This window comes from Athalia rosae, chromosome 8 (genome assembly GCF_917208135.1).
Source record: "Athalia rosae chromosome 8, iyAthRosa1.1, whole genome shotgun sequence".
Lineage (NCBI taxonomy): Eukaryota > Metazoa > Arthropoda > Insecta > Hymenoptera > Athaliidae > Athalia > Athalia rosae.
The window spans coordinates 5,085,704-5,105,978 of record NC_064033.1 but is presented as its reverse complement, the minus strand read 5'-3'; the positions used below and the strand labels follow the sequence as shown (position 1 = coordinate 5,105,978).

Genomic DNA, 20,275 nt, shown 5'->3' with positions numbered 1-20,275 from the left:
GGGTTTCAAAAAATTTATTGTCAGAAAAATTGAGGCAAAGATCGTTTTCCCATTCGCTATATTCTTTTCTAAATAAATAATATGTATTCAATTATAATTTGTAAATAGTTATTCATATACATATACATACATACATAGGTATACATACGTTATAAGGTACATGATTAAAGCGATTGCCGTTTGATGACCAGCAACAAAAAATTATATGTGTAATAAAAATATAATGAAATTATTTAATATTAAAAAGAAACGGAAGAAAGATCTTCTTTTTTCAGCGACATTTGACGGGAAAAATTTAATGCTGTGGTCGTAAGTGATATTTATTACACGTAGGTATACAACACTTAGAATATAACTGAGCAATAAATTAACAGTAAAAATATATTCACTTCGTAATTTGTTTTTCTAGTCCTCGATTTAACATTTAAAAAAATTTAATTCAAGCGATTTAATCGCCGGCGATTACATACATAGATGATAATTAAAACAAATTGATGCGTTACATACTTACAAATTTACATGATTAATTAATTGACTAATTAAATGCCGGTAATGTTTGAAAATCTGGAAATTTGATAAAAGAAAGAGAAAAATAATGAAATGGATGTGAATAATTCAAATCTAAGAGATGGGTTTTTCGTGACATTATACGAGTATAATTTTTTTTAAAAAATCATACGCCGCGTTGATGACTCCCCAGCTTATGAAAGACCTCATATAATTTAGGTGAACACCTTTGTAGAAATGCGCTATACTTTTGTCCCTAGATATATAAATTTCTCTAACAACGATCCAGAATTTTTCAAAATTACCACCGATTTTTGTTTGCATGTGAATTTTTATCACGTTCATAGGATAAAAAACGGTGCTTGTAAAACCACCTATCAATGCACCGCTTATGAAATTATATAAAAGCGTATCGTGGTCTGCTATTATTAGTTTCGAACGATCTCTTAGCGAAAAGAACATGACGTTTGACAGCCCGTTTCTAAATAATATAGGAACCAGTCCCCTGTAACATTCCGATATACCGTGGTGATTTAAAAGATGTCTAAAAGCGTGAGATGTGTTTTTGAACTTATCGTGATATCGCCAGTCCTGCAGCAGGGTTTGAACACGCTCCAATGGCATTAGAACGGCCTCGGCGCTCCCAGCGATGTTGGCGGCAAAAAACTTTGCCACAATTTCATTGTTTGTCAACAAACATAAGCGCTTCCTGCTGCCTTCGTACACCCCAAACATTATACTGAGAGATAATGTCTTCTGACATAGCGGAGGTAAGATTCCTCGATAAAGAAGCCTCAGACCCTCGCTCGACAATTGCTTCACCGCCGTTCCTACCGGGACACCCTCGAGAATCTGAAGGAAAAAAATGATTTGGAGGAGAAGGTAGAGTTTGGTTTGGATAATGAAGTAGTTACCTGACGGAATATTATCTTGTTTATGGGATAAGTAACGGTAACATTTATGACAGCAGCTCCCCAACCACATATAAACTCTCTGGCGTCGCTGGAGGTGAGTTTCAGGCCTGTTTTGCAGTTCGGGTCTTGGCTCTTGTTGATTATGGAACTCGCTGGTGTCGACGCAGATATCTTAGGGTATAACAGCGATTCTAGGTTAGCCTCGGGGCCCATAGCGCCCCTGTTGCAATCAGTGACGTCTTCTTACTGGGCTCGCTCCTAAATTTCAGGTTATCTTAAAGCGATCATCGATGACGATAGATAAGAAGTAATTAACTATTGAATGACCGATTGCAGTAATATAGGGAACAAATTTGGATGCTAATTTGGCGCTGAGGATATTCCAAGGGTTTGTAAAAGTAAATTATCGATTTTGTTAGTTAGAGCAAAGCAGAGATATAATGGTAACTATTTTTCTACAGTTTTACCACATTTTTGAACATTTTTAATTTGCACTGTTAGAAATAAGCACATTTGATAAATACTGAATGATTTAGCACGCGACCAATTCAAGACGGTTTGAATTACATAACCCTAACCTTCGTCAACGTGATAATGAGGTGCTAACGGAGCTCGGAGACCAAGTTATGAATTTAATGGAATGATTTGATGGTTTATTTTTCTCCGTTTCCAGTACCATTTTAACGATGTTATTATACATGACTTATTTACAAAATTTACACAATTATTTTATCAGCCCAGTTTTCAAAAAATATAATTCACCTCCCACGGATGAAATCGCACATCGCGTTTGACGTTTCGATGTCGTGCATCCTTGTTTCAAAGAGCCCAGACATAGTAAGATGATATTTCTTCTCCGTCATACAAAATTTGATTTGTCGACGGAGCTCAAGTAATGAGAAGACAGTGCTCTGATAAAAATCTGGAGTCATCAGAGCTACAAAATCCCGAATTAATTCCCAATGTTTTTCTAATTTTTCCGATTTGTTTTCGATTTTTTTCAACCAATGTTTTAGTGACGCACCCTGATCTCACTCTATTCGATTGTAAAATCAAGATGAACCCTGATCTCGCTTTATTTTGAATCTATTGTAATAATTAACAATATAATGTTTGGGTACATGAATAACATTCGCCGTGTTCGTCTCATAGGAGAATACATCAGTTAAGAAGAGTTTTATTTATCATCGCATCTCGCCCAGCCTCTCGAGGCGCATTACACGCCAGCAAGCGCCTGATAATATACGCACCCGCATCACACGCAACATCTCCGCTGTAAGGCGGGTCATCTGAAGTCAAGGGGCAAGAAACCTGGAAAAATAGTTCGCCTAAATTCCGTGGCAAAGAATTTCGAGTAACGGCGCTACCTGTCACTTCTTCGGCGGGGAAGATGGAGTAATTGAATAATAAATCAAACAATCAGAGAAATTAGGAAACGACGTTGAAAAAAATCGAGGAATAAACTTAAGGTCTTGTCACTCCACCTGCAGATTATCGGATGCTAGCAGGGGATAGAGGACGTCTTTTAATTGATCGAAAATCAATAGAAAAATTGAAAATGATTCAGGAAAAATAGGGGAAAGGATGAACAATGATGACAAAGCAGTGATTCTTCATATTTCAGTCTAGAGAGGCAAGATCTGATTACAAACTCGAATAACGACTGCAAATTATGGAGATATTACAATTTCTTTGCTTTTCTGGAAAACCATTTCAATTAGGAACACTGGAAATATCTTCATGTCGAATGATGGACTAACTAATCGACTAGATGGATTCGCATGCAGAAATGGGCAGAAAACGACCCGAGGACATCCTGAATTATATATATTCATCCCTCTCGATGCAGGATATGAATGACAGGACCTTTTTTTCTGAACTGAAATCGGGAAAAAAAAAGATTGAAGGACCACGGACTCGTCGACACCCTGCAAAGGTCAGAATCATATACCAGAAATAATAATCCAGAAAAGCGGCTCTGAAGTTTGGAATTCCGGCCAAAGATTTGATTTTCTATCAGGAGAACAGGAAACCCGAGGAGGTATTCCTAGACCCGGTGCCTCATCATGTGCATGCATTCATCCTACTCCTTTGCCGAACGATCAAGACATCACTCAGTCCTAAATTCGATGAAGCAATGCTCTAACCAGACTTTTTCCACCAGGTATGGATGATACCGGATGAATAGCTCATAGAAATCGGTTGATCATCCTCCACTCAGGATTTTGCAAATCAAATCTTCGAATTGAAGGAGAGGCGGCAATCGTTCCTCCAGTACAACCTCATCGCCGCAGTCTTCTTCTCTGATTTGAGCATCCTTGTGTACAAAATAAAATCTGAAGCCAAAATGAAGATCATGCTTATATTTTTCATAAAAGACACTATTATTTTCATACAACACCTTGCGCCAATTTATCCTTCAGATCCTCTTTGCTCAGGTGTCCACACTTGTCTTGCTTCGGTGTTCGCCTTAATGATTTTTATGCTAAGAGCCCCTGTTGTTTGTCTGAACAAAAACAGTTTCCAGCCAAGGCATTTTGGAAGGAAACTTCTTGAACCTGCTCGCTACACAGGATAAACGGTGAAATTGAGATTGAAAGTGGGAGCTTGTGGGAGCATACAAGTCCACCCTTTGTCAGTTCTTTGTGCGGGATGACCCAGCCCAGAATGAATTATCTTGAAGGTTACCGGCAGCATTTGGTACGAGTCCTGTTTGATCTGTGTCTTCTAAGGGTAGAATATAATTTCCTTGGTTTGAATAGCTGATATATAGCTGCACCATGTTGCACAGAGCTGTATGGAGGCCTCCGAGATGCAGGTAACCTGGAAATGGCATCGGAGCAAAGAGAATCACATCGGTAAGAAGGAAACCCAGATCCTCGTCTCTCGACTGACCAGTGAGACTTTTCTAAGCTCACCTGTTGGGCTCGGGGCACTTCTTGTGTCTTGTACGCCCTGTTGGAAAATTCTTTAAGATTCCAGTCGGAGAGTAGAGTACGCTGCACTTTGTGCATGTCACCGAGTGTCACGCAATAGAGATTATGAATTAAATCAATTTTCTTACATTTCCCTGATCTGGGGGGTTACCTGCAGACGTCATTTGCGCGTGGAGCCACACACGTCAAGATGAACAAGAGAGACCATAAAGATGCACCTATTCCAATTGATTTGTCAATTACCGCATCTTTCCATGGCCCTGGGAGCGTTTTCTGATATGCAACTAGAGTTACACTATCCTAGATTTATTCTGAATTTGTTTCTAATTCTTTTTAATATTCCCTACTTTTTTCCAATTTTTTCTAATTTTTTCCAATTTTTTCTGATTTTTTCTGATTTTTTCCGATTTTTTAATTAATTATTCGAATTTTCCGCGTATTTCTCTGGGCGCCGCCATTTTCTCTAAGCTCCGCCCACCGCGAGTACAGCTAGCGCCATGTGGCGGATTTTTTGTGAACTAACACCTAGAAAAACGGGAAAGTTTTGACCCTCCTTGCAGCAAAACCGGAAATATATTGACCACTATTTTTTCTCGGCTCCGCCTACTGCGCGTACAGCTAGCGCCATGTGGCGGATTTTCGGTGAACTAAAATCCCAGGTTTCTTGCCCCTTGACGTCAGGCAATGTGTTGCGTGAGAGAGATGTATTTCGTGGTCAATAGTTTTCCAGTTTTGGGAAGAAGCAAAAGTTTTGACCCTTATTCAGAGAAAAAAACGCGAAAGTTTTGACCCCCCTTGCAGCGATACCTGAAAAGTATTGACCACTTTTTCGAACAAAAAACCGCGAAAGTTTTGACCCTCCTTGCAGCGAAACCTGAAAAGTATTGACCACCTTTTCGAACAAAAAACCGCGAAAGTTTTGACCCTCCTTGCAGCGAAACCTGAAAAGTATTGACCACCTTTTCGAATAAAAAACCGCGAAAGTTTTGACCCTTCTTGCAGCGAAACCTGAAAAGTATTGACCACTTTTTCGAGCAAAAAAAAGCAAAAGTTTTGACCCTTCTTGCAGCGAAACCTGAAAAGTATTGACCACTTTTTCGAGCAAAAAAAAAGCAATAGTTTTGACCCTTCTTCAACTGAAACCGGAAAACTATTGACCCGTAATACATCTCTTTCACGCAACACATTGCCTGACGTCAAGGGGCAAGAAACCTGGGATTTTAGTTCACCGAAAATCCGCCACATGGCGCTAGCTGTACTCGCGGTGGGCGGAGCTTAAAGAAAATGGCGGCGTCCAGAGAAATGGGCGGAAAATTCGAATAATTATTTAAAAAATCAGAAAAAATCAGAAAAAAATCGGAAAAAATTAGAAAAAATTAGAAAAAATTTAAAAAAATTGGAGAAAATTTAAGAAAATCAGAAAAAATCAGAAAAAATTAGAAAAGAAGTAGAATAAATCTGGGATGGTGTAACTTCAGTTGCATATCACAAAACACTTCCAGGACCAAGAAAAGATGCGGTGATTGTGGTAATTGTAGTAAATGTATTATTAGGAGTGGGATTTAATACATATGATTGCATACGATCAGCCCAGCATGCAACTAGCTTATGTCTTCATCATACCCTGTAGCGGTATGATTTATTACACAGGAATGAAGGCATGCGCATGATGAGGCACCAGGTCTAGGAACATCTTTCCGAAATATCTGTTGAGAATTTTATTCATAAAAATTTCTATGTTTATCTTTTGTATTCTGATCTCAGGAATCCGAATCTGTAAGCAAAATAATTCCATCTATGAAATCATCGGTCAACGCGTGTTGCGTGTGCGTATATCATCAGGCGCTTGCTGGCGTGTAATGCGCCTTGAGAGGCTGGGCGAGATGCGATGATAGATTGAACTCTTTTTAACTGACGTATTCTCCGATGAGACGAGACCTATATCAATATGATTTTGTGTCCGATTTCGTCTTGAATTAATAACATAGAATAATAATATAAATAATCAATAATTAATAAACTATCGATTTGAGGAGCGGCTCTTCGGTAATGGATTGGAAATGGATTTTAACACATTATTGGAATTAAGAATGATGAAACGAATAGCAGTAAATTGGGAACAAATTGGGAATGAATCGGGGATGACGTAACTTTGATTGCATATCATGAGGCATAATAAAATCATGCTAGATCTAATAAAATATGTTGAAATATATTATTTATTTCTTTTTCTCATTATATTATTCGGTCCGACACAATGTAATAAATATAACAATCAATAATCACAATATTAATGGTAACAACGCAGTAGTAATTAGTGAAAATAGAAAAAAGAAAAAAGAAACACAGATATAATGCGGATAATGGAAAATAAAATTTTTCGTACATTGCGTTATACATACACATATATAGGTAATTGTAATTCCATCAAGTTAATTTTGTGTTCATTTGTTCTTGTTTATTTGTTGTTTTTTTCTCTTCTTATCTTTGGTTTAGTTTTTCATGAATTTTGTTCGAATAAATTGATTTTAATCTCAGTTTTTCTTCACCCCTTGTCTTCCCATTTATTTTCCGGTTGTGCAACATCTTGTCGGGTTTATTTCGTTCGGTATAATAATTCATTTATTTATTCATTCAATTATTCATTGACTTATTTTCAATTTTTATACTCGTCGCGCACTTTTTTTCTTCATATACTGTACCACCGTAGTATCTCAATATTCATTGGAATGTTTTTTCTTTCTTCATACTTGAAATTTGTTTTTTTTTTCTAGATTATTCGTTATCATTACATCGCATCGATGCGATAAAAATAAATTTAATTGATAAATCAAATTCTCGGAGTTTTACGCGGCCATTTATAATACACGTATGTATGTACGTATATATAGTATGTACACATATATGTACGTATACGTTGTGAGTATATTTTTAGCCTACGTAAACTTGTGTGTTATACGTACATACATATATACTTAAAACAATTTTAATCGATATAACAACGTTTGATGGAATTTTTTTCCTCTTCTTTCATTCTTTTTTTCACAATTTTTTTTCTCTATCCTTCTTTCAATTACAAATATATAAATTAATCTAACAAAATACGTATAGAATCAATCGATACATAGGTATAATCGTTAATCGCATATTTTTTTTTCAATTTTCTCTAATTTTTTTTTTTTTTTTCGCCATCGGAATTCATCGGTAATAAATTAAGGATCGAGAGAAGATAGAAGAGAGATATACACTTGTACGACTCGCGGTTCCGGAAAATAAAAACAAGAAAATGAAAATGACGAAGAAAAAGTAAAGAAAATAAATGTCGACAAATTAATTATGCAAACGATCTTTTTTATACGAGATAGAAACGAAAAAAATGTGCGTCACGTATATAAGTATAAGTATAAGTATGCATAGGTACGTATCTATGTGCGTAACGTTACGTTTTTGTACGTGTGTACGATATAGTATGTATAAAGTTAAATTTATTACCTAGTATTGTTATCACCTATCCTCAAAAACGCACGCGCGCACATCGCTCGATCGATTACATTATATATTTCAATGTTTTAATATATACGTCACGTTACGTTGCGTTACGTTGCGTTACGTTGCGACGCGATGACAACCGACGGCGCGACGTTTTTTTCTATTTTTTTTTTCTGTTTTTTCCCACCCCCCATTGCCCGATTCCTTTCACCCCGTCGCAACGTTATACCGTAGAGCGAGGGAAAATTAAACGCGAATGAGGAAGATGAAATTAGGGTGAAAAGAAAACGATGAAATAATTCATAAGGAACGAACGCCCTGCGGAGGGGGGGGGGGGGGTATCGGAGGAGAGATGATAAAAAAAAAATAAATTTGGAAGAAAAATCAACGAGAATTCTTTACAGGTCGGATATATATGTACGCGGATTGTCGCGATGATCGATTTCTGTTTATTGATGTTTTTTTTTTTTGGCTCGTTTTTTCGTTTTTATTTTTGTTTTTTTCATTATTATAAATATTAAGTTACATAGTTTTATTTCAATTTTTTGGTTTTGCTTTCTTTTTTTTTTTCTTTTGTCGGGATAATTTTTTTCTTTTAATTACCTCAAATTAATATATAGAACATTTATACACGACGACGTTTATATATTTCCTTCATTTTATCTCGTTTTGCGTGTTTTCGGTTGTTTCTTTTTTCTTCTTCACTGTTCACCGTTTTCGAAATTTTAATCTTTCTCTTTTCCCTTAATTATAATTATGTTAGATTGAATTAAATTTAATGATTCTCTCATCCTTACACACACATATATATATATACATATGTATACATACATGTATGTATATATATATTCACAATAAATAATATATAATGAGTTATAACTATACATGTTGTATCGTTATAAATTATAATCGTAATTCTATGTATAACTATATAATATCATAGTATAATTTAGTTATATATATATATGTATATATATTATATATATACTATATATTCATTTCACTGTCATATACAAATACACGTACTTATGTATACCATACATATTCATACATGTGATGTCAATATATACCAAATTAATATGTGTGTATATATATAATATCGGCAGCCATATTTAATGGTATATTATAATAATAATAATGATTTTCGCTTTGGATTTTGGTTTTTAGTTTTGGTTTGTTTTTTTTACTTTTCGAAATATCACTTTTACTTCCAAAAACCATCAAATATTATATCGTTGGTCCTATACATATACAAATAAAGTACATAATAATACTATAATGTTCATGTATAATGATAATTACAACGATAATGATAACAATAACAGCAACAACATAATAATAATAATAATAATAATGATAATAACGTTATACATTTCACGTATGACCATATAATTATTCATTTCTTTGTTCTTCATTTTTTTCTATAATTTTTTTTTTCTTTTTTTTTTTTGTTTTATCATGAAAATTGACATTTGAACAGGGGAATTTCCTTATACATGTATTATTATAGATATATTATAATATATATTGACCAAGTGATATTATGTGTAGAGGAAATTAATAGGGTGACGATCTATTTTTTTTTCTTTTTCTTTTTCTATTTTTCCTCTTGTTCTCCGTTGCTTCATATCGGTTCTTCAGTCGCACCACTAATTACGACTTTACGTTTTCGTTCTCCTTCGTTATTTTGTATCTTTTGGTTTTTTTTTTTTTCTTTCTTTTATATCGTTTTTGTTCTTTTTTTTCAAAAATCCCGCGGTTCTTCTCCGTTTCGCGTTTCGCTTTATACGCTTCGCTTGTTTCGCTTCGTTCATTTTTTAAGCTTGTTCGACCGATATTTATCATTTTCGAATTGTTTGTTCGTTTTATTTTTATCTTTCTTTCTCGTAGATGAGAGAAAAAAAGCAACCGAATCCCGCACGCGGAATCGCTACGGATGATATCTTTACGCGCGTGCGGTTCCCATGTGTAAAGCTTCGTTAGATCAGGTTCCGAACGAAATTACGTGGCGTCCATTTTGTTCGTTTCGGTTCATTTGTTTCGTTTTTTTTTTTTTTTTCTATTTTTCTCATATATTCGCGCAGAAGTCATAGCGTTCCCCGTCTAACATTAAATACTCTTCGACTAAGACTTACCCTTTTCCGATTGGGCCTTGTCAAATCCATCTATTAACGTTTCGATTATAAACTTAATCGTTAGTTTGTATATATTTTCAACATTCTCCGTGTAACGATCTTCCAGCGTTCTTCTCACTGCTTCCAAGAATGGCGCCTCGATTTTCTGCGAATGATAACAAGAAGACGGTAAGAAAATGGCGGCGATGCGGAAGAAGCTGACCGCACGTAACGTGGATGGAAAGATGCGGGAACAAAATGAGACAAAATGAACGAAGGAAACCAAAAAAATATCCAAAATACAAAAACTAGTGGATATATAAATATATGTATCACACATTGTATCCGATGTGAAGGCTAAAAACTAAAATGAAACCGCTAAGGATTGTCTTTTTTTTCTTCCTTCTTGTCTTTTGCCAAAGTAGGTGAAAAAACAAAATAAAATGGCGTCAGTTGTGGGATATTCGAAGGGAATACATATGTATACACTCCGATAAAACTGATTGCAATATGATTGAAGGGATTCGAGGTTTCTCACCCAAAAGAATTGACGATCAAAGTCCGGAATTTTCGTGTGCCACCCTCCGACCTGGTGTAAATAGGTTAAAAATATGTCCATGTCGTCCAGACCCTTGATGCCTTCGTCCAGAGTGGACATGACGGTTGTCGCGTGTTCCGCCAGTTCCATGCTCGTCGATTGTTCCTCCTTCGTTCTCAGATCTCGAAATTTCGTGAACATGTTCAAAAGTTCCTCGTTCTCCTCGAAGAGCCTGTGTAAGAAACGAACAAACAGAAAAAAAAAAGAATGAGACGAGGAAAAAAATTAACGAACGACTCCGCTTTGAAATATTCGAAAATGAAAAGGTACATATAAAAGAGACTAAGCATATAACAGCAGAGTGATGTATGTAATCCCAGGATCATCGGCGTAACGGCGAGGGGTATGGGTATACATATATATATAAGCGCGAACGTGGAGAGGGAGAGTAAATAAAATAAAATAAAAGAAAATTAGAATGAAAATGATAATAATAATAACAATAATGATAACAACAACGACGATATCCAGGGGAAATGTGTGTGTATACGGGAAGCGGAAAAGCAACCCTTGCGATTCGGTGTATAGCGCGCATATATATATATATACCTATATGTATATAAGACCGTGTACATGGGGATATATGGATATTACTGTATATGTATATATATATATATGTGTGTAATATACGTTGTGAAGAGAGGCGCGTTTCAGAAGAGGGGAAAAGCCTCCGAAAATCTCTTCACTTCTGAAGTTGGTTTGCGAAAGGTATTTGGAGCACATTTCACTCCCTTATTCGCCTCGGCGTTCGAGTCCCTTTTTCGCCTCCCTCCTCCTGCCCCTCCCCATCTCCCACCCCCTGTACTCGTACTCCCTTTATTTCCCTAAAACAAGGATCTAATCCTTTCCACTTTTACCCGACGTTCGCCTCGCAGTCCGAACATCATCGCTGTATCACATATACCTGTATACATGTACTTATACAATAGGTACACGTCCGTACCGCGCCTCGTTTCCTACGAAATAATAACGATGAAGCGATGTATAACGCGCGTTTTGCGGCAGCTAGCGATATTCTGACCTTCGAAAATTTTCACATTAACGATAAACGATATCCCGGGGGGGGAAGAGGAAAAAAGGGGCGGGGGGGGGGGGGGGGGACGAAGGGGGTTCCTCCGCCGTTGTTTCGCTCTCTGTATATTATTTCCATTCCGTTGCAGTTTCCCGCGCATCCCCTGTAATAGCTTCCGCGCGGTATTGTATATACATATGTATCTATCCATATACCCAACCAAACCCACGTCCTCTGACGCTTCGCGTTCATTTCGTATTATATACATGTGTATATATGTATAGATAGGGGATGTGTCCAGCTATGCCGCGTATAACCTATATATACATATATATCGAAATAATCGAATAACGAACGAATTTCCTGCACCCTTTGCTTCCTTCCCACTCACCCACTCACCCAACTCCTCACCCCCCCCCCCCCCCCCCCCCCCCGCAGGAGGAACTACGCCTCGTCTATTTTCCCTCCGTACACGGGGTAAATAATATAATTTCGTATATTTCCACGTGACCTATAGACACTGCATGCGTACCTATATATGCATACCTATGTATGTATATCTCTCCTCTGTACATACATAATACGCAAGTCGAGAGGTTGAGAAAAAATGAATGTATAGGAAATATGAGAATGGGGATGATAAAATTTATTCACTCATATACGACGTGTACGAAATATTCTATTCAGATATAGGTATGTATAAGTATACACGAGTATATAGGTATACATATACATATATATACCGGAGGGAGAACAACTTAATTCTGCGGCTCGATGAATAACTATACGTCGTGCCCCACGCGTTTGCTATGAACAAAAAATTTCATACCCTTTTTCTGAGGGTTACGTCCATTTTCCTCGATCCGGACGACGCGTGTACAATGTGTATGTACATATGTATAATAAGTACGTATATACCGAAAATCTATACGCGGACATTATATGGTATATAGGAAAATTTCAATAAATTTTGCACGTCCTCTTTCGTCGGCTGTCACGGCGCCCTTAAATCCCTCAATTTCAACCCCTTCCCTTCAGCACCCCTTTGTGGGGGGGAGGGAGGCGTCATCCCTTCGCCGGGGCGAAAAAAAAAAGAAGTAACAAGAAAAAAAAAAAAAAAAAGGGCGGGGGGGAAAGAAGGGACACGAGACCCGAAAGTATTTTTTATACATATACTCGTATATAAAAAAAAAACACGCTGTATGTATGTACAACGAGTACATATGCGGATATAATTTCCTGCATATATACATATATATAGATGTAGATTTCTATATATATATATACATACATACATACATATATTTCGTGTGCATATATACATATATATATATATATATATATGATTTATAATTCAAACAACAAATAAATGAATTATTTAGGTGACCAGAGGAATACGTACAGGGTGCGGGGGGGTCGGGGGAGGCGGATATCTTTACGGAAACGCACCAGGGGGTGGGGTGAGGGCTGGGGGGGTTGACTATAAACGCAAAATGTTAACAACTTCGCGTCACGCGATCCATCGTCCATGTCTGCAGTTCCTTCCGATCAGGATACCTATATATGTATACACGCGGTGAAATAGCGTCGGTCCTGCCGCGAGGGGGTGAGGTGGGAGGGAGGGGGGGGGGGAAGGATGGGGGGGTGAAAATATGAGGCGACGAGGGAGGATGACCGGATGAAAAAAAACTTTACCAAACCTATGAACCACCCCGTGTATATATGTATACGGAATCGCGTTGTATCTAGACCTAGTTCGCTATTAAACATTGTATGTATGTATGTATGTATGTATATGTATGTATAGTATAGCCGGTGATTCCGCGATAGCTGCGATGACGAAAATGTCCTTATCTATATAATGCTTCTTTCTTTAATTCTTTTTTTTCTTTTTCAAACACCCTTTACGTACATTGTACTACACGCTCCTTCACCTAGTTCCTTTTTTTTTTTCACCCCATTATCTCCACCTGATCCTCCTTTATCTCGCACGCTTCCATTTCGTTCTCTTTTTTCTTTTCGTTTTTTTCTTTCCTTTCTATTTTCGTTTTCGAGGTTTACGCGTTACAAGTATATGTATGAAAACGTAGGTATATACCTACGTATGGAAAGGTGCGTTCGTATAAATGTGGAGTCGCAGGATACTTTTTTGCCAAGACAGCACTATACATGTAAAGGCTTCTGACTATAAAGCGGGGATAAATTTGCTACCGAATTCGTTCCTCTCGTCTCATGTAGCATCGTAGGGAGGTATAACGTAGGTAAGTACGTACCTAGCGGGACACCGGAAGGTAATTTGAGGGTAGGAAGGGGACGAAAATCGAGGAAACCCGATGGAAGAAACAGGAAGAAGGTACGAGAGCAGCTATACGCATACATAGATAGGTATAAAACTGTCGTTAACATTTTCCACAAACTAATTCCGCGTCGGTTCGATGTGGCAGGGGTATAGAAATAAAATGAAAAAATCAATCAATCAATCAATCGATCAGATCGAATCGAATAAAATAGAATAACGTCATAACGAATAGAAAGTTGAAGGTTTTTCCTCCGATCTGTTCGTTTCGCTTATTTTTGTTTACAGTTTTTGAATTCTTCGCGTCTCTCGTTTACCAAGGTAAAGTCATACCTACACAGCTATCGATGTATATTCGCAGAGTTGCCGGTCGTAATTAACGAGGGGTTAGAAAAAAAAATAGGAGAAGAAGAGAGAGAGAGAAAAAGTGAAAAAAAAACAAAACAAGGAGAAGTAGTCAAACTTACTCAGGTCTTATTTACCACCCCGACTTGTGACGGCGCGGAAGAGACTCGCGTCGAGTGCGTTCGGTGGGAAGGGTACGCCGCCACCGCGGAAAATGGCGGAACTAGGGAAAACAAAATGGCGGCGGCGGCGGCGGCTGAGAAAATTGGCGGGCTTTTTCGAACAATTGAAATATCGCAGTTCGTAGGGGCCGATGACCGCGTGCCACAATTATTTTTTTTCACACACACTTGTCTCGACCTAGTCTTTTTTTTTGATTTGATGTGCTTTTTTTTTCTCGGTTTTTCGGTTTTTTTCTCTCTCTCTTCGCGGAGCATTGTACACCTACTTTTCACACCGAGGCGAGCTTCGTTGTCGATTGCCAAGTGAATTTTGAAAAAGAGTCGCTAAAGGAAGAGAGACAAAAAATTGGGAGGAAAAATGGAGTCGTTTTTTTTCTTCTTTTTTTTTTTTTTTTTTTTCTTAAAAATGGCGGGTTGGCGAGAGCGAGACGAGGTACGAGAAAACATCACCCGCGGTCCACCGCCGCGTGATTCTCTTCGCGTTTGTTAAAACGAAAACAAACTGAGGTAAGAAAAAAGGAAAACAGGGAAAGAAAGAAAGAAAGAAATAAAGCGGAATTCAAGATCGGCGATTATCGCTCGTTCGCTCGCTCTACGTACGTATATTATACTCTTGTTAAAGCAGACGAATCTGGCACAATATCCACGGAACGGTGTTTTCGCAGGGGATTATCGATTCGCTGGTGAGAGCTGCTCCTCGTCACTAGAAACTGGACCCCTAGCCCGCCCGGTGTGTCTACCGGGTGTAAAATAATTCACGGACGAAACGGAGAGAGGGAGAAAAAAAGAAAAACCAAAAATAAAAAAAAAAACCAACAAACAACGAACAACAACAACAAATGTGACGTGGTACATATTTGTTTTGCTGCGATTGAATTCATATTTCGACGAGTTCGATGCGTTTATACACCTGCGGTACACGAATATTATTATTATTGTTATTATTATTATTATAGTAGGTTATATACGCAGGTGGAGAAGTCGACGCCATTTCGAGTTTATGTATATTATTTTTTTTCTCTCGGTTCCCCCCCCCCCCCCCCCCCCACCCCACCTCTCACGGCGATAAAAAAGGCGCTTTTTTTCTCTTTCATTTTCTCAGGTTTGTAAAAATGAAATTCAGAAGCCAAAAAGGTATATACGTAACGACGATAACGATTCGATAACGGGTCAGGTTAGGTGCAGTGCACTGCACATTAGATTCTATAGCCAAGTAGAAGGCGAACTTTAAGGGGGGCGCCGATTTCCCTTAAGGAATAACGAACACCTATATTATACGGTTACCGATATACCGTGATTCGATTTACCGTAATTACAATAATTTCAAATATCAAAGTTTATAACCGATAATTGTGCGTAATATACGCGTGAAACTGCAAATAGATATATATATACCAGATGTGCCGGACGAATATTCCACTTCGTTCGCGTTAATTTGAGAAAATTATTCAGCCAAATTGGGGGTGGTAGTGGTAGTGGTGGTGGTGGTGGTGGTGGCGTCACCTACGCCTCCGCATCCGCCTCCCAGGTGCAGCAATTTTCAATTGCGGAATCAAATTAAGAGACGTAATTAGAAGAGGAGAAGGAAGGAGAAGAAAAAAAAAAAAAAAAGAAATAGAAGTAAATAAAAAAATTATAGTCAAACAAGTCGCGTCGCTCGCTAGGGCGATTAGTTTGCCGAAATTTGATCGTCTTCCGCATTATCATTATCATTATTATCATTATCATCGTCATCGTCATCGCGATATATCCCATCGTCGGATGAGAAAATTAGCGGAGAAAGAAGGAGGCGAGGGGGAGGAGGGGGGGGGGGAGGAGGAGGTCGGGAGCGAAGGTGATCAAATATTTACCCCGTTCCTATACACGCCCTCTGATTAGACCGTGTGACCCGATACACAAAATGTAGACGTACAACGTACAGTCTATACGCAATTACCCCCGGTATTTATAACCCGTGCGACTCATCTATATACAAAGGATGTACGTACATACATATGTACCTATGTACAGAGATGTGTTTAGCGAAAAATACCCCTAACTGCAGACCTGATGCTCCAGACGAATTGTCATTTCATTTGAGGAACCCCGCTTTATTTATTTATTTATTATTTTTCTTATTCAATTAGTTCTAGTTTTGATTTTCTAAGACTTAATTTCCGCATCCCTCGGGATAAAGTAAATCGAAGAAACAGAAGAACGATTAACGCATACCGTCGATCGTTTCGAATTTTATACATGTGCATGTGTATAATTAGGTATATGTAATTAAATGAATATATATACACCGTTTCGATTAATTGATTGTTTAAATTAATGAGTAAATGTATGTTTCAAATAAAAAATTAGTCTCTTTCTTTAATTGAAAATATATATATATATATTCGAATTCGAAGGATGCTAGATAACCTTAGTAAATACTACATTAGTTTCATTTATTGTACATTTCATATTTTACCAGCGTATATATATATATATATATATATACACATAGGAGTTTGAATTTATTTTCTCTCCTCAACGATTCTCCTTCGGAATTCCTTACTCACTTAACGAACATGTAAATCCCGGTTGGTTCCATCGCCCTGGCAACCGCTTTCCAACTGGCGATAATCGTATATTTCTGACGAGCTGTCAAAGGAAGTCGCGGATCGGTCGCAGCCGGCGGTGGCGGACTGTCACGTCCCGTTTGATTTTGCGACGCCGAAGAGGCGAGCTTTCCCAATTCGCAGCCCATAGCGATGTCTCCTTATCGTTCTTGTTCTTGTCGTTATTGTTGTTGTTATCGTTATCGTTATTATTATTGTCAACAACAACAATAAAAAAAAAACAAAAAAAAAAAAACGCCAAGAAATTCACCACACACCGAGTTTAAAACGTCAGCAATTTTGTTGTCACGGTATAAAACATGGTCGAAGGACCGACGAGCACGGAGATTTTAGTGTCCTTTCGATTTTTGGTTTTTTTTTGTTTTGTTTTTTTTTGTTGCGGATACTTTCTTCTCTCTTCCCTTCTTTTTTTGAATCAAATATTCCGTAAATTCGTTTTATTGGATGGTTTTTTTTTTCTTTTCTTTTTCTTTTTCTTTCCCTTTTTTTTTCAATTTCGATTCAAACACGCATATACGTGTACGTATGTATGTACATATGGCAAGTACGTGTGTGCGTGTGTATAGGTACGTAGGTACCTTTAACCGATTCGTATATCCTATATACTCGTGTATATTTGTATAATATACAATTTTTCGAAATTCCAACGATTCAAAAGCAGGTTATTTCGAGATCGACTAACAAGTTATTACATACACGTTACATGTATATCCCCGACCGATGCTCTACTATATATATATATATATATATACAAATATATATGAATTGGCGTATGTAAACGGGGCAAAAGTAACGTCCCATATATACCGTGAACGTGTAGACGCGAGTATCGTACAGTCGCGCACACAGGTGTGGGGGTAGGTGGGAGTTTGGTTTGTTTTTTCTGAACACCCTGCGAAAACAGAGGCGGAAAAAAAAAAAAAGAATTTTTCTTCGCCCTCCGTTTCTCTCCCGCTCTCTCTCTGTCTATCCGTCCATATATCTCGTAATAATTACGCGATTCCGAGTTTGAAATGAAATTCGAATCCGTGACGCGTTTCGGTAGCAATTTTTCTATATGTAAAACATATTCGCGTACCTATACCCACCTAACCATGTATGTTACGTTATGTACGTACACACGCGCGCACATGTACATCGCATACACGTATGTGCGCGTGTGTATATACGTTGAGAGAAAAAGAAAAAGAAAATTATTAGTTTTCAAAGATGTTCTTCAATTTTTCGAATCGCATGTGTTGCGGGCGAGATGATTTTGAAAGAAAAAACGATGAATAATTCTCAAAACTAGGAAAATTACTTTTCTATTTTTTTTCTTTCACCGTTTTTCTATAATTTCGAGAAATTAAATACGAGCACCTCGAAAATTTTTTACGACGCGTTCTCTACACGATTGTCAACGTTGTAAACGCCGTTAGCTGCATTGATTCATTTTGTTGATATCAATTTTTTTCTGTTTTTATTTGCGAAGAATGAGAGAAAGAGAATACGATACAGTTTATATACGTTTATATACCGTGTACAGGTACACCGTGTTTAACCGCACTACAATTTCTTACGATTTATAAAATAATTGATATCAGATTTGGATAAAATTATTTTCATTTTAATCTTCATCTTCATTATTTTCATAATTATTCTATAATATATATATATATATGTGTATATATATGTATATCAATTGATTGTACACGATATTGTCCGTATTGTTATTATTATTATTATCGTCGTTGTTGTTGTTGTTGTTGTTATTATATAACTTTTGTTAATCCGGCGAAAAAATGATCGTTCACCCAATTTTGTTCGTTTTTTTTTTTCTGTTTTTTTTTTTTTTTGTTCGTTTTTGGTTTTATTTACTTCCCTTATTTCGGGGTTATCTTCGTTACGTTTGCGATTTCTTTTATTTTCCACCCTTAATTTTTTCGTTTCCTCCCCCCCCCTTCCTTCGTTATCCTCGGTGTTTCGGCGAGGGTCGTCAGATTTAACAAACGGAATTTCGCGTGCGTACAAAAAAGCTGATTGAGATTGGTGAGAAAAAAAAAAAAAACAGAACAGAAGACCGAGGCACCCTGTGCTAGAGGTGTTGCCTACAGCCCAGGCGAGCCAAGACTGGAAAGCTTTATCAGAAAATCATCCGGAGATACTTGCGCAAGCGCGTTTTCCGTGCCACCCCAACGAAATTGTACGTACGTATCGTACGTACGTACGTAACGTTACCTACGCGGTATCGGTGTGTACAGGTATGAAAAAAAAAAAAAAAACGTAACCTAGGAGAGAGAAGACGTAGCCGGGTGAAATTTTCTTTTTCCCTTCTACAACCAGGAAGCGAGGGGCATGAAAGCGGTGGAAACGGGGTGGACGAAAAACGCGAGAAAAAAAAAAAACTTTCGAAAGAACTAACGAAAAATGAAAATTCCTCGCACATTTTTCAGCTGTTGTAGTCGAATGGAAAAACTCGAAAATAATTCCAACGATTCGTTTTTGCGATTGAAAAGAAAAGAAAAAAGAAATAAATAAATAAATACAAAACGGGGGAGACGCGCGGCGCACGGAATATAAAATCGTTTTTGCTTTGTTTATTTTTCTTTTTCTTGTTTTTTTTCTTTTTCAAATTCCGAATAAGATCGCTCGGTCGGTAAGGACGATAAATCGTCGCGGGGATCTGCGGTTACCTTGCGAGCGTCTGCAATTTTCGGGGTAAAAACAACAAAAAAAAAACAACAAAAAAAAAAATCAAGAAACTGTTCCTTCCTTTTTTTTCCTATTTTTTCCTAACTTTGATTTTGGTCAACGTTTCAGTTTCGGTTATCCTCGGGATTAGGTTGGAGCGATAAAAGTTTAGCGTATACAGCGCATGAGTTTCAAGACTCCCTAGACATATAATTAGAGCTAAGGCATCTCGTGAGAAAATTCGCCATTCATATAATGGGTCCAGATCACGAACGCGTAAAACTCGCCTGCGATTCCGCCGTGTGTAATATAACTACAAGGATAACGTCCGCCGAGTATTTTTCGTCTTATTTTTTTCTATTCGGTTCGAGAAAAAAAAAAGAAAGAAAAAAAAAAACAAACCAGAAAGTAAAAAATTTCATTTTTTACTTTCTTTCCTCAAATTATTATCCACCGCACCGCGCCGTATACCATACCGTATAAAACTATGAACTATGAACGATTTTTACAATGAAAAAACAACGAATTAAAATTAAAATTAAAAATAAAAAAAGAAACCAAACAAACGGATGTAAAATATTGTATGACGCAGAGAAATTAATACAT

General features: G+C 37.3%; 3 protein-coding genes and 1 long non-coding RNA gene across 8 annotated transcripts; 1 reads left to right on the top strand and 3 right to left on the bottom strand.

Annotated features, from left to right (window-relative positions):
- Positions 1–41: 41 nt before the first annotated feature.
- On the bottom strand, positions 42–2,331 carry LOC105686753 (mitochondrial nicotinamide adenine dinucleotide transporter SLC25A51). 3 transcript variants are annotated; one of them, XM_012401866.3, is made up of 3 exons: positions 2,184–2,331; positions 1,422–1,679; positions 42–1,359 (listed from the first exon to the last, which is right to left on the bottom strand). In XM_012401866.3, the coding sequence occupies exons 2-3, from the start codon at positions 1,632–1,634 to the stop codon at positions 646–648; spliced, it is 927 nt and encodes a 308-aa protein (XP_012257289.2). In that variant the 5' UTR covers positions 1,635–1,679; positions 2,184–2,331; the 3' UTR covers positions 42–645. The 3 variants fall into 3 exon arrangements, with proteins under 3 accessions (XP_012257289.2, XP_012257288.2, XP_012257286.2); XM_012401865.3 differs by having other exon boundaries at positions 1,889–2,240; XM_012401863.3 differs by having other exon boundaries at positions 2,000–2,239.
- On the top strand, positions 1,627–3,722 carry LOC105686755. Its single transcript, XR_001103068.3, has 3 exons — positions 1,627–1,809; positions 2,574–3,357; positions 3,586–3,722. It is a non-coding gene; the product is annotated as an uncharacterized LOC105686755 (long non-coding RNA).
- On the bottom strand, positions 3,168–4,670 carry LOC105686754 (probable glutamate--tRNA ligase, mitochondrial). Of its 3 annotated transcripts, XR_007279737.1 has the most exons (5): positions 4,486–4,670; positions 4,340–4,376; positions 4,110–4,244; positions 3,823–3,986; positions 3,616–3,757 (listed from the first exon to the last, which is right to left on the bottom strand). XR_007279737.1 is itself a non-coding variant. In XM_048659264.1 (4 exons), the coding sequence occupies exons 1-4, from the start codon at positions 4,519–4,521 to the stop codon at positions 3,907–3,909; spliced, it is 288 nt and encodes a 95-aa protein (XP_048515221.1). In that variant the 5' UTR covers positions 4,522–4,670; the 3' UTR covers positions 3,770–3,906. The 3 variants fall into 3 exon arrangements, 1 of the variants encoding a protein (XP_048515221.1); XR_001103067.2 differs by adding an exon at positions 3,168–3,300 and having other exon boundaries at positions 3,373–3,757; positions 3,823–4,244; positions 4,340–4,670; XM_048659264.1 differs by lacking the exon at positions 3,616–3,757 and having other exon boundaries at positions 3,770–3,986.
- A 4,598-nt stretch (positions 4,671–9,268) lies between these two features.
- Positions 9,269–18,526, bottom strand: LOC110116780 (neuroglobin-like). Its single transcript, XM_048659968.1, has 4 exons — positions 18,300–18,526; positions 16,940–17,403; positions 10,499–10,730; positions 9,269–10,126 (listed from the first exon to the last, which is right to left on the bottom strand). Exons 2-4 carry the CDS (start codon positions 17,125–17,127, stop codon positions 9,971–9,973), a joined length of 576 nt encoding a protein of 191 aa, XP_048515925.1. The 5' UTR covers positions 17,128–17,403; positions 18,300–18,526; the 3' UTR covers positions 9,269–9,970.
- Positions 18,527–20,275: the final 1,749 nt, after the last annotated feature.

What these genes read in the sequence shown, in the direction of transcription:
- LOC110116780 (XM_048659968.1), bottom strand. Translation starts at nt 17,127, where the DNA reads ATGGGCTGCGAATTGGGAAAGCTCGCCTCTTCGGCGTCGCAAAATCAA. An exon ending in GGGATTTACATGTTCGTTAA is followed by an intron (nt 10,731 to 16,939) that starts GTGAGTAAGGAA and finishes TTTCTTACACAG; the next exon opens with GCTCTTCGAGGAGAACGAGG. An exon ending in TTGATCGTCAATTCTTTTGG is followed by an intron (nt 10,127 to 10,498) that starts GTGAGAAACCTC and finishes TATCATTCGCAG; the next exon opens with AAAATCGAGGCGCCATTCTT.
- LOC105686753 (XM_012401866.3), bottom strand. Translation starts at nt 1,634, where the DNA reads ATGGGCCCCGAGGCTAACCTAGAATCGCTGTTATACCCTAAGATATCT. An exon ending in ACAAGATAATATTCCGTCAG is followed by an intron (nt 1,360 to 1,421) that starts GTAACTACTTCA and finishes TTTTTCCTTCAG; the next exon opens with ATTCTCGAGGGTGTCCCGGT.
- LOC105686754 (XM_048659264.1), bottom strand. Translation starts at nt 4,521, where the DNA reads ATGACGTCTGCAGGTAACCCCCCAGATCAGGGAAAT. An exon ending in ACCCCCCAGATCAGGGAAAT is followed by an intron (nt 4,377 to 4,485) that starts GTAAGAAAATTG and finishes ATTTTCCAACAG; the next exon opens with GGCGTACAAGACACAAGAAG. An exon ending in ACTCGTACCAAATGCTGCCG is followed by an intron (nt 3,987 to 4,109) that starts GTAACCTTCAAG and finishes TATCCTGTGTAG; the next exon opens with CGAGCAGGTTCAAGAAGTTT.